The sequence below is a fragment of the Opisthorchis viverrini genome (assembly GCF_000715545.1).
Source record: "Opisthorchis viverrini unplaced genomic scaffold opera_v5_92, whole genome shotgun sequence".
Taxonomy (NCBI): Eukaryota; Metazoa; Platyhelminthes; class Trematoda; order Opisthorchiida; family Opisthorchiidae; genus Opisthorchis; species Opisthorchis viverrini.
This window is the reverse complement of record NW_008751748.1, coordinates 1254036-1266620: the sequence shown is the minus strand read 5'-3', so window position 1 is coordinate 1266620 and position 12585 is coordinate 1254036. Positions and strand designations below refer to the sequence as shown.

The following is a 12585-nucleotide window of genomic DNA, read 5'->3' as shown; positions in this document are numbered from 1 at the left end:
CTGTGCGCCGAGGACGTCAAAAGACTTTCAGTGTTTGACCATCGATGTCTTCGGAGCATTGCCTGAATCTGGTGGGAACACCGGATCAGCAATTCTGAAGTACGTCGAATGGTATTCGGGGGAAATAACTCACCCTCGATAGATGAATTGATCACACTGCACAGGTTGCGTTGGCTTGGCCACGTGTTGTGTATGCCAGTCGACCGACTTCCTCGAAGGGCTCTTTTCGCCCAACCATGTGAAGGGTGGAAGAGAGCCAGAGGCGGTCAAACAATGACTTGGCAGCGAAGTATGAAGGCCATTACCAGCAAACTCAGCTGCGCTGGTCACTGCCGTCTTCCTGGATGGGGGCCCCGAGACGGGCCACATCAATGGCTAGAGACATTGTCATACATTGTCAGACATGGCCCAGTCGCGCCCTCAGTGGCGCTCGTGCATCCAAGCTATTGCCTTCAATGCATAGCTTCTTTTCCACCACCCCCCCCCGCTTGCCAACTACCTGACAGTGCTGGATTTATGCACCAATTTACCAGCTCGCGCGTGCAATGCGCAGCTACTTACCCCCCAATCATCGGTGAACGAAACTGTGGCAGCTACAACCAGTGTACGACCAGTACGCGGTTATTACAGCTGATAATGATGATGATGATGACTTCCGTTCGGAATCACGTGCAGCCCATAATTCGGTCACATTCCAGGTTGGATTGCATCTTCGCCACGTCCACTTAAGCCACGTTTTTATGTTACGTGACTACATTATTTGTCGGTTACCTTCGTCCGACAACGCTGTTGCGCTGTAGCTTGTACTTGAGGTTAGTTACCGCTTACTCAGTGGGTGCAATTCCGGGTAGCTTATTTTTTTGTCAGTTTGAACATCATATACGTGCGCACCAGACAAACCAGATAGGATATCGCTCGACTGGTCATTGTATTGGGAGTTTACCTCCACATTACCCAACTTTACTGACGGTTTAGATCTTTTACTCGCTTTGAGACTTGCTCGCGTGATTTCCCATCACCTATTTGATGACAGTTTGCCACGTGATGTGGTATTCGAATTTCTCCCGGTTAAGCTTAAGTCTCAATAATTTGGTGTTCGTTTCAGTATTGAACATCGTTGCGCTCCAAAACAACCACGTTTCGTAGCCTTGCGTTTCCTGCTTGTTTCCGCTTGAGTAACTGTGCTTCAGTTGCTGCATGCCACACCAATAATGTTATGAGGTTAGACAACGTTCTTCCCACCACACGAATACATACATGGGGACATGTAAATTTCGAGTGTTTTGATGTTCTCACTGGATCGCAAGAGTTGGGGGGGAATCCATTATCGTTTTCACGAGGTTAAACCTCTGGTTGTCAATATTGGCAAATGATAGCCACTCGACCGTGGACTACTGTATGGTATGTATGTACGCTATTGGATCAATGAACGTGCGGTATATTGTCACGCATCCTCCAATGTCGAATGCTTAGGCCTGTGGAATTACATAACAGGCGATGTGTTATCCTTTTTGGAAGCAGTCGTTACCGACAATTTTAACAATTTATCAGTTTTCCAGTAAAAGTTTATGAACATATTTTCTTCCTTTAAGAGTGTATGCTATGACCAGCCTTCCCCGGCTCAACTAATTTTCAGGTCGTCGCTCGAAGTGTTTATACACGAACAACACACTGCGTGTTTTCTCATATTTTCGTTTCATCTCAAACCATGTAGTGACTGGGTCAGACATTTTACGCCGCCCTATATTTCGGTAAAGGCCCCTCACTTTTGCGGCTAAATCCACCGGAGTTATCTGTTGTTCCATTACACGTTAGTGGATTTGTGAGCCCGCACACTACAACCGATTCACACAAAAATGTTTTGCACCTAAGAACATTCCTAAGAAAACTTATACGTTGCTTTTAACAGTAACATTGGTAGATCGAAATGCGTAGTTTGCGCGCTGAATTGGCTGAGCGGTTTGGCACCGCCGCTTCGCCACCGGTCATGGTGGCTCGCCATGGCGTTTTTCCGTGGTGAAGCAGATTTCGGCCTCTGTGGTGATTTATTGGGCCCCATAGATGCCCACTTGTAGAAGATGGTCATCTCGAATGGACAGGATTTGTTCATTTTTCGGGGTTGCACTTCGCCTTTATGATTTGACGCTTGCTAAGGCTTTTTCTACAGACTATTGACAATAAAGCTATTGGCGAAGCATTTTGTGAACTTTCTATGTGGTCGAGCACTCTATGAAGGAAGTTATGGTAGTGACAGCGAACTTGTGAAGTAGTTTACTCACTTATTTGTTTAATCTATCTGATAGACTTCTGGATAATGCAGGTTCTATTGTCAGTGCCGTAGTACTGGTCAACTACTAGTTAGATTGGTTCAGATCCAATGCATATTTAACTTCCCAACTTCTCTGTCTTTCTCAGAGTATTCACACTTCAGTTAATAGGGACTAGCTTGATGAACAGACCTGCTGGCTGACCGTATGATACACTTATGCGTCTCCCACCACCTGAAATGCACCTCTGCTATATTATTACGTTCGTCGAAAAAATCCGTTAGCTGTAGAACCTTTTGGGTTCCTAGCTGCCATGTCAACGGAAGGAAAACCGTGGGCGGAGATACTGTCAGTTTACCCAAGCTTAGACAGGAGTAATGGAGATGTTGACGTTGGTCTCGAACTACGGACCTTTCGGTCAATGAGCTGATGTCTTAACCATTGCTATTTCGAGCCCTACATTCGTTGAGCAGTGCTGTTTTCCCGTGCAGTCGATACACACGACTTTTTGTCATGAGAGACCTTTTCCCAAGTACAGTCAAGTTTTGGTTTTTTGTGAAGCTCACCCTCATCCACCACCACCTGAATGTTCGATTTTCGCCTAATGTTTTAAACGATTCGGTCGGTCCATTTGTCGAGTTGCTCTTTTTTGGATGTACTGGTTACGGACAAGTCGTACTCACCAATGAAGTCTTTTTGATCTTACCTTTCTGGCCTTTTCCCCGCCGCGAACAATTATTTTGTCTACGTTTGGGGCGAGCACAGTCAGTCGTCTTGTTTTACTAGTGACACAGAATGACGAGCGTCGTCATGGACCACGAACAGCAATATAAATGTCACGATTTGACACCAAACCACTGTACCTTCTCTTGTATACGGCGTCCAACTCTCGATAACGGCTCTTTTTACCAGCGACGGTCGTCAACACCAAAAAGGCATGAGGTTCTTCGAATAGCTGCGACTAGAAAAGCACTACCTGCAGCGACACTATAGCTGTACGTTTGAGTAAAACTTGTCACGTAATGGGTTCATTTTCAATCATGACACCTCTTAATCCGCATTCGAACGTTTAGCTTGCTGAAGCAAAGTCTAATTCAATTCATTTGGTCTTATGCCAAACCGCGCGGTGTTCAAGGTCTGTTTGTTTGTTGTTTGCTATAATGAACATCACCATCTCTTAGGGAACCACAATAAAAGTCGGGTTGGGTGATCAACGGTCAGTGAGCGTTGCTCCCTTCGAGTTTGTGCACCATAGTTATGCACTGAGAATGTGTTGCAGCTTGACCAGAAAACCCGTTGCTTTATTCGAATTCCAAGAACGCCAACCCCACATGATTCATCATCGACTTTGGTAGTACCGAAAACCCTCGTGACAAATTTTTGGTAGTCGCCTGTTATCGTAGTCCGAGAATGTACGAAGCCTAGTAAATTAAGAATTGCCCGTCTAGTTAATAGTGGTGCTGTTACACGATCAATAAGGAGGCTTACAACTGTGCAGAAACCTAAAGCGATCGCTCAGTTTAAGACAAATGTACGGCTGTTGTTACACAACGGCGGTTTCATATTAATTCCCTCTGTAAATGATCCGGATCATTGCATAGAGCCAACTCCATATTCGATCTCCCCGAAATATATGATTGTTTAGCTTTTGCCCCAGTACTAAATACTGATTAGTCCACAAACCATCCGGTCTGTCAAATATTTTGCGCGTGTCAATAATTTTACGAAACTTTCTCTAGCACATGGGTGCATTAAATAGTCAACAATGATGAGACTGCGAACGCTCTTTCGTTTTCAACGACGGCATCAGGCTTCTGCATTTGAATTCACTCTTTTCATCTACCTCTTTTTCAGAGAAAATGGACAAAGCAGTGTTCTAGAAGCAACCCAAAAGTCTCAGGTGATTTGATTCTATTTTTACAGAACAAATTGCGTTGGTCACTCAATGGTGCTGTTGTGCATGCATTGCCTGGTGTTTCATTTGTGCGCGGTGCATGAGTTTGCCTTTGTGTTTTATGCCTTTTGTCTTTGAAGCTGTTTTTATCAATATGAACGTATGCAGCGCATGTCCATCAGTTTATCCGAATGGTGTTGGAAATTTGTTGTCTCATCTAATTTTGACACTCAGTTGGCTGAAAAACATTTTATGGTCGTCAAGATGTTCGACATATTTAGATAGGCAAACATTAGATGGGTGTAACGACGGGATCCCTGGATTCATCCTCTGTGGACTGCTTTTTTAGTTTTCATTCTAAGAGTAGTACTACCGTTTCAAGTGTATTAGTATTTCTCCGCAACTTCCCGATGCTTTGTGGCAACAACTCCTTTTGGTCAAGATCATAAAGATCCTTTCATATGTTGGACTGGATGCAAGGGTGAATTCTTTGAGTTACGCGAAAGCTTGATTGGGTTCAGTGGAACCTGACCCAGTCAAGCTATAGAAGTCAGTTTACATATGGATTGTGACAGCGTGAGTCATTTGGAAGCTTCTCGAAGGGGAGTGATACCGCCTAGCCTTTTAGCATTGCAAAACGAGGACGAAGCATGCCCGAAGCCCAAAGCGGATCTCACCCCTGTTCGATTTCTGAACATTTTCTTGTCCGTTGTGTATACGATTTATTCCTTGTTTGAGCCAGCCGGACATTATTTCAGCTGAATTTTCAACCAGTCTAACTAAATACGTGACATTCTCGGACTCTTTGGTTTGAGTACGATTTCCTCTTTACCGGAACAAACCATCTAAAGAATAGCTCGAAGTAAGAAACGGTTTTGGCGATTTTCGGTTTTTTGCATTGCATTTTCTTCGTATGAACGACCTCCTGAAAGAAACAAATTCTTCAGGTATGGTTTCGCAATGAGGATTCCCCAGTGAAATAGAGTGAAATATAGAGTAGAACTCAGGCATGTTTATCTGCTACCTTGATTTCAGTTTGATCACCGCGCAAAGTGAGACGGGTTGGAGTCCACTCATTCAAAGACAGCACATATTTTCTTCAATATGTTGTTCAGCGCAGCTCACATCATGTGTGTAGCCTTCGTTGTGACATTGAGTTGGTTTTACTGATGGCTACCTCGTGAAAAACGATCAACTGCTGAGTGATGAAGAAACGTTTACAGGCTAATTATCGAGTTCTGCGAAAATATAAACGGGCACCTGATGAGCCACCAGCAAACGCACCCAAACTACCAATGTTTTGACATATTCCCTCTCTGTTCTCCGATTCTCCATAGAGCGAAACTGTGGCAGCTGGAAGCAGCTTATTCTTGCTGAACAGTTTTGCCGCTTGGCTCGCCTATCCAAATCGAACGAAAACGTTAGCAATTTTCCACTAGGCACTGTTTTTTTTAGGATATTGTTAATCTAGTCAAGACGTATTGCAATTTGAAAACAGGCCTTTGGTAGGCGTGTTCCATTCTGACTTCATTTTAGGCTGAATCTACAATTGATCTAAAAAGCGGCTGAGTGCTCCCGCAAGGCGTACTGTCCCATCGTGCACTGCATCGCTCACTGCGTATCACTTAATGGAATTCGAAATATTGATCTGCGTTGTTATGTGTCAATCACGTTCACCTCTGTTCCAATCGTATGGTGTGCATATTTGGTTTGTTAGTTTGGGTTCGATGACACTAAATCGAAGTTTTCTCGAATATGGTTGAACATCACAAGTTATTTAAAAGTCATTTTCGCGCACTCAATGTTTATCTCCCACAGCTTTGCGAACTCATGAGACAACAAGCAGACCAGTGGACCAACTTGAAGGTTGCTCAGATGAAGGAAATCTGCGATCTTGTGCTCGGCTACATTGAAGTGCGCAAGGAACTTTTGCTCCGGGTGAGTAATACTTATCGCTTAATGTGATTTGCCGTCATTCTGATCAAGTCCACTCTTGATCCGGTCGGGTACCTGGTTGATATGCACTTGGTGGTTGCCAGGTTACGTGGTGTCTGACCGGTAGTCCGATTGGACGAGCCCATAGATCCATGACGAATGGTCGTCCCCTCAAGATGGCAAGCACTGACATGGGAGCAACTCAGTCAGTGGGCATCGACAAAACGAACACCGAAAACCTACATTTGGGTCTTTGTTCGATCACGATATTGGTTGAGGTTTCTTTCATGCTTGATGTTTTCATCTAGCCCATCACAACGATTTCGTTTTTGTTTGTGCAGATAATGAAGGAAGTGCAAGAGGAACAAAAGCGAGAGTTACGGATCGTCCAAGAAAGAGAGGTGAAGGAAATGAGAGCTCAACAAACCAAAGCTTCCATTGAATCGAGTCGATCTGTTATGAATGATCGAAAATTGAAAAATAAAGCCGAGCGGGATCGTCGCATCCGGGAGCTAAACGACTACAACACGAAACGATTTATCGATCAGCGGAAGATTCAAGCCCAAAGGCAAGATAAGCAGACCCAAGAACTAAATAAGCGACACGCTCAGGAAGAAAAGGACGTAATCGATGCTATGCACAAAGTATGTCTTAGGTCACTATAAGCTTTGTTATTTAGTACTCTGCATCAGGTCGCCCAAGAAGGGCGAAACCGATCGTCTTGTCCAAGACTCTTCAGCGACCTTACGAGTAGTGTATTCCGTCTATGCAATGTATACCCTTGTTGCGAACTATGGATGTTTCAACTCCTAGCTTATTTTCTTATCAGAAGCAGGAAAATTGGCATTGATCGCATACATAGAAAAAAAACAACGCCCCCAAACGATATGCTCCTGACTTTCTCATGTTTAGGTATCTGGGTACGAGTGATAGCATGAACGAGAGATTCAACTGAGCCTTCCGTTAATAACAAAGTATTCCGTAAATGGGTATATTTCGCCAGTTGGCTACAACTCGGTGTGCAAGTGGAACATCACGCTGACGCAAGCCTACCTGACGAGCCGTCAGAGCCAAGTTAGTATTGGGCTGTCGACGTGTTTTGAGCAACCGTGTATGCCCCATCAAGCAAATAGTTTGTAATTTTTCCCCGGAGTTCTAGCATTAAGCGAGTGGTGCAAATACAGGACACTCTGAAGTGTATTTATCTGGGGGGGTAGGATTCTCTGTGTAGGAGTGGCAGTTGTTTCGCATATATTTAACGGTTAATTCGAATGGACCTGGGACACTTATCAGGTCACGAGTGAATGGTTCACTTTTGAGAAAAACCACAGCACATAGGTACAAGTCACATAGTTTTTCGGTCTAACTTACGGATGGGTAGTTCGGACATAATCAGGCGTTTGGCAAAGGCTTCCGCCTACTTGTTTCTTCTCCGAACCCATGCATGTCGCAATCGAATGGGTTCCAACGTGTATTATGAAGTTATTCTGACGTTGATATCCGATGAACCGCTGAGTCTTACAATCTGAATCAGTGAAAAAAATAGCAGACAGGATCCATGCCTACCTGAACTGTGTACTTCTTTCCTACGACTCAAATGATTCGGTGTACAGCTCAGTGCATTATTCGTTGTTCTCAGGCTGTCGCCCATGCTCCTACATGGTAAAAACAACAAACTTCAATTTCTTCCTCACTCAATTTCCTTTTTACCTCTTTAGGAGAAAGATGACTTTATCCGTAAGTACGAAGAGGATCTATTGGCTGTCAAACGCTCAACTGTGATATAACTGTCCACGACACCGGCTGTCAACTGGCTTCATCAAACGACTGATAGCTACCACCAAAATCAAAATAGGTTACACCAACTGCACTTCACACTACGTCCGGTCTCTGGGTTATCACTTCATTCCTTTGGAACCGCATCCTATCTGTAACCGTCGAGAGACATTGTTCTGTCTGCAGCAGCTCAGTTTCCGACAATATTACTGCACACCACCTATGTTATTCCTCGTGTTTTCAGCTTGCTCATTGTTGTTTACGTGATGCACATAATTCCCTACGTATAGTAAAGTCAGCCGATCTAATCAGGCGAATTTCCATATTCTGTCAAAACTAGTGGTAGTGGTTTCGTTGGATTTCTACATAACCCTAGTGAGCTAACACTGGCGCCCCGCCGTTTGTGATTACTAATCGTCAACCTCATAATGTATTCGTATTTGTTACCGTCCCATTCTCACTTTCGTGTCCGTATGTCTTTTGACCATGACTCTGAAGTGTTTTTGTACGCCAATGTGCACACCGACATTCAAACGGTTGTGTACAAACTATTCCGCCAAATTTTTGAGTATTGGTTACCGGACGCCGTTTCCCCGCGGTCCTTACTCAAACATTCGATAAAAAAAACCCTACTTCCACCCTGTCAGAGTTATGTGTACGCCATTGGCATTTAGCACCACAAATTGGTGCCAATTGTGATAAACATATGCTATCCATCATTGAGGAGAATTACCCCTAATACCACAGTCTCACCAATTCCTCTCCAACATCCAGCCCGACTTCTGCATATTTCTTAGTTCTCACCACTTCACCTATTCGCACACAAAAAGGAACGTCGCGGGCGAGTACATAAGGTCACGTTGTCAGCCTCAACTAGACGGCATTGAACAGCATGTGCAATTACAATTTCTCCCACAAATGGTACCTGTGTGCGCATATTTGCTGTGTGAAAACCGGACTTCCCACCTCTATCTTTGTACAAGCGCTGCGATATCTATCACTTATCTTTGTACACACTACCACCCGTACATAGCCCACACAATGTTTGTACAAATGGTCCTCTTTGTACCACTGATCATTTACAATGTTTACTGAATACTACTACTATTACGTTACTGGATCATGTCTTGTATATTATCTTGGTCAGTTTGTTGACAAAACAAGGAGTCTTGTGAATGGTCCTCAGTAATCACCTGCCGTACATAGTAGCAAGAGGACAATCGTCCTGTTTCAAGTGACCTTGTTATGGAAGACCTTACTAAGTGCTTCCTCTTATACACTGCTCTTCCCCATCGTTGTCAAGGCTGTTGCAAGTCAACGGATGTACAACTTTTCGGGTATAATGATCCGTTTCAGTGCGTGTGATCTCTCCTTTGCAACCGGAGTTGTGCGGAAACTGCAATGTCGAATGGCATCTTCCAGTTCCTCTACGCTGTCCTCTGATAGATTTCGTTGAATAAACAGTTGATATGCGGGATTTAGTCCCATCAAGCTCAGTGAAGTCACATCTGAACGGACCCTGTCGTTACGCAATCAGCATGGAACTCAGGAACTGAATACAGTGCCCTCATCTTATAGCAGCTTGACAAAATCTTAGTTGTCTTCTACTTCACGGCAAACTTAGCATTCCATCCACCCCCATAAGAAACCTCTGTCTGAGAGACATGTTAAGAGAAACAATCTTGCAACCGAATATTCTCGCAGTGTATCCTCTACCAATAGAACACAGCGACTACTGTGCTGGGAACTTGGCAACGTTCACCTAGTCACATGAGGTGAATTACACTCAATAACAGGCCAAGACTTGCACCAACTGGTTAAACCTTTCGTTTTAGCAAAACAGGCACGTCACTCGAATGATTGCAAACGCATGCTTGGTTGAAAACTGACAATGATATCCTGTCCGCTTCGTACCTCGCGGTAGCTGGAAACATAAGGTTCCCTTTTTCTATCTTTGGCTTTTCTCGGCTCACACATTCGAATAAGCAGTGCCTCAGTGTTAAAACCGGTTTGGACTCCCCAGAATACTATTTTTTATGAAGGGGGACTAATGCAATGCCCAAAGTACTTACTGCGACCTCATCGTACATAGAGAGGACAATCGTCCTGTTTCAAGTGACCTTGTTATGGAAGACCTTACTAAGTGCTTCCTCTTATACACTGCTCTTCCCCATCGTTGTCAAGGCTGTTGCAAGTCAACGGATGTACAACTTTTCGGGTATAATGATCCGTTTCAGTGCGTGTGATCTCTCCTTTGCAACCGGAGTTGTGCGGAAACTGCAATGTCGAATGGCATCTTCCAGTTCCTCTACGCTGTCCTCTGATAGATTTCGTTGAATAAACAGTTGATATGCGGGATTTAGTCCCATCAAGCTCAGTGAAGTCACATCTGAACGGACCCTGTCGTTACGCAATCAGCATGGAACTCAGGAACTGAATACAGTGCCCTCATCTTATAGCAGCTTGACAAAATCTTAGTTGTCTTCTACTTCACGGCAAACTTAGCATTCCATCCACCCCCATAAGAAACCTCTGTCTGAGAGACATGTTAAGAGAAACAATCTTGCAACCGAATATTCTCGCAGTGTATCCTCTACCAATAGAACACAGCGACTACTGTGCTGGGAACTTGGCAACGTTCACCTAGTCACATGAGGTGAATTACACTCAATAACAGGCCAAGACTTGCACCAACTGGTTAAACCTTTCGTTTTAGCAAAACAGGCACGTCACTCGAATGATTGCAAACGCATGCTTGGTTGAAAACTGACAATGATATCCTGTCCGCTTCGTACCTCGCGGTAGCTGGAAACATAAGGTTCCCTTTTTCTATCTTTGGCTTTTCTCGGCTCACACATTCGAATAAGCAGTGCCTCAGTGTTAAAACCGGTTTGGACTCCCCAGAATACTATTTTTTATGAAGGGGGACTAATGCAATGCCCAAAGTACTTACTGCGACCTCATTATCTTCAATTTCACTGACATTGCCTTAAGACAACGACAACGCATAGATGAATTTCCAAGCGCCCCAAACAGCGGTATGCAGGATCACATCAAGGGTACGAGCGGTCGTCGTACACAAATCACAATCAACCATGTTATCATTAAAGGATTTGTGCAGCAGTAATGGTCATCTTGCACATCAATGAGAATCGGTTGACTCAGAGTATCAGATCAGTCGGATCGACCATTCGCGATCGGAAAATTCCGTCATGTTATCCTAAATAAGCTAGGTGGCACCAAAATAAAGTAATCTAGATGACGAGGGGCTGAAGACCACCAGTTGCGTTAGTATGTCTCACTCTTACTGAACATCTAGTACCTCTGCTAGCGCAGCAGTCTACCATTCATGAGCGCCGCTTCAGACAATGAGGAGACCGATTCTTCGATGAAATATACAACCCCTCTCACGAAGGGACCCCATCGAGAAAACTCCTTGCAGTTGCTTGAACGCGATACTGTATTGAGAAACTACCTGACATCAACGAATCGTTGAACTTATGCATCCTTCGGTGATCCAAGTGAGTACGAGAACTTCAGCATAAAACCGTCCATTAAATAGTTAACGGCAGATAACGGTCAAAGACAATTGAGTTCAGGGAGCTGTGAATCAACTGAGAAGAAGTGCGTATCAGCCTTGAATATTCCAGTCACATGTCCGACAATAATGAAGATTGATGAGTTCAAGCTGCAAAAGAAAGGGGAGGGGAAACAGTCGGATGTTTGACAATGAATATGACTCTCAAACCCTAGGATGACGGGCATGTAAGATGAAATGCGCATCAACTGGGACCAAACAAAAGTAGAATATCAGCAGTTGTTACACGTTCAGACTGAAAAATGAGGAGGGGAAACTTCATACAGAATCCACCAGAATTCTATCTTGTAAATACAACCATTCCCAGAACAAACTGAGCACTTAAAGTTAGTGGGTGTACCAATAACTTCTTACGAGTTTGACTTTTACGGCAGGATAGTCATACTTTTGTGCTCCGATAGAAATAACTTCAGGTTTTCGTTTACACTGACGCCTGATTTGATACAGGGACGATGGTGGGTGAATACAGACGGGATTCAGCTTATGGTGGCCAGAAAGTTTAGTCACCAATGTGAAAAGACAAGGTTAGAGGTCGCATCAATCTTTAAAAGGCTCTCTCCTATTGGAAAGCGTCCGTTGGAGAGCTAGGACGCGTTGGAGACGCACATCTTTCTGACATATGCGAAGTTTACTAGCCATAGCTTGCTCTCGCGATGTTCATCGTGACTTAATTTCCCAAGAATATAGCGAGTGAGCTCATCGGACACTGTGACCCCCCCCCCCCAATCAGAATACAGCGTCCGAATACGATAGCCTACACAATTCAGTAGAAATTACCGCACGTGTGAGAATCTGGGACAAGCGCTGACATGTTCGCAAACTACTGCGATACTCGGGGACACGTACATTCAAACTTTGATGGCTCTTTTGTACCATGGTTTAGGGCAAAGCAGCTCTGTTAGTCGTAGTCATTCCCTTCTCGATTGTGTTAACTGTTATGTGAGGTCGTTGCCGGATAATCGAACTTTTAAGGGGCAGGTATAGCCTTCGCAATATTCTACAGCACCCGCATGGTGGTAGCTGGGTTTTTACATGTTGAGTAATGTTCGTACAGTTCAAAAACGAACAGGAATGCCATGAAGGTCAACTTTGTGACGCGGTCACGCCGGCTTCCA

General features: G+C 44.2%; 2 protein-coding genes across 2 annotated transcripts in view; one reads left to right on the top strand and one right to left on the bottom strand.

The window, feature by feature from the left end:
- The window catches only part of T265_05106 (hypothetical protein), a gene marked incomplete at both ends in the record, with an annotated part of 104489 nt that extends 95479 nt beyond the window's left edge, over window positions 1-9010 (top strand). The window contains 4 exons of the mRNA XM_009170023.1: window positions 4122-4167; window positions 5980-6099; window positions 6438-6740; window positions 7815-9010. Of these exons, the coding sequence (XP_009168287.1) occupies window positions 4122-4167; window positions 5980-6099; window positions 6438-6740; window positions 7815-7883 (538 nt within the window). The remainder of the gene's footprint in view (window positions 1-4121; window positions 4168-5979; window positions 6100-6437; window positions 6741-7814) is intronic.
- Window positions 9011-11323: 2313 nt separating this feature from the next.
- T265_05104 (hypothetical protein) overlaps window positions 11324-12585 on the bottom strand; it is a gene marked incomplete at both ends in the record, with an annotated part of 22023 nt that continues 20761 nt past the window's right edge. The window contains one exon of the mRNA XM_009170021.1: window positions 11324-11560. Coding sequence (XP_009168285.1) covers window positions 11452-11560 — 109 coding nt within the window. The remainder of the gene's footprint in view (window positions 11561-12585) is intronic.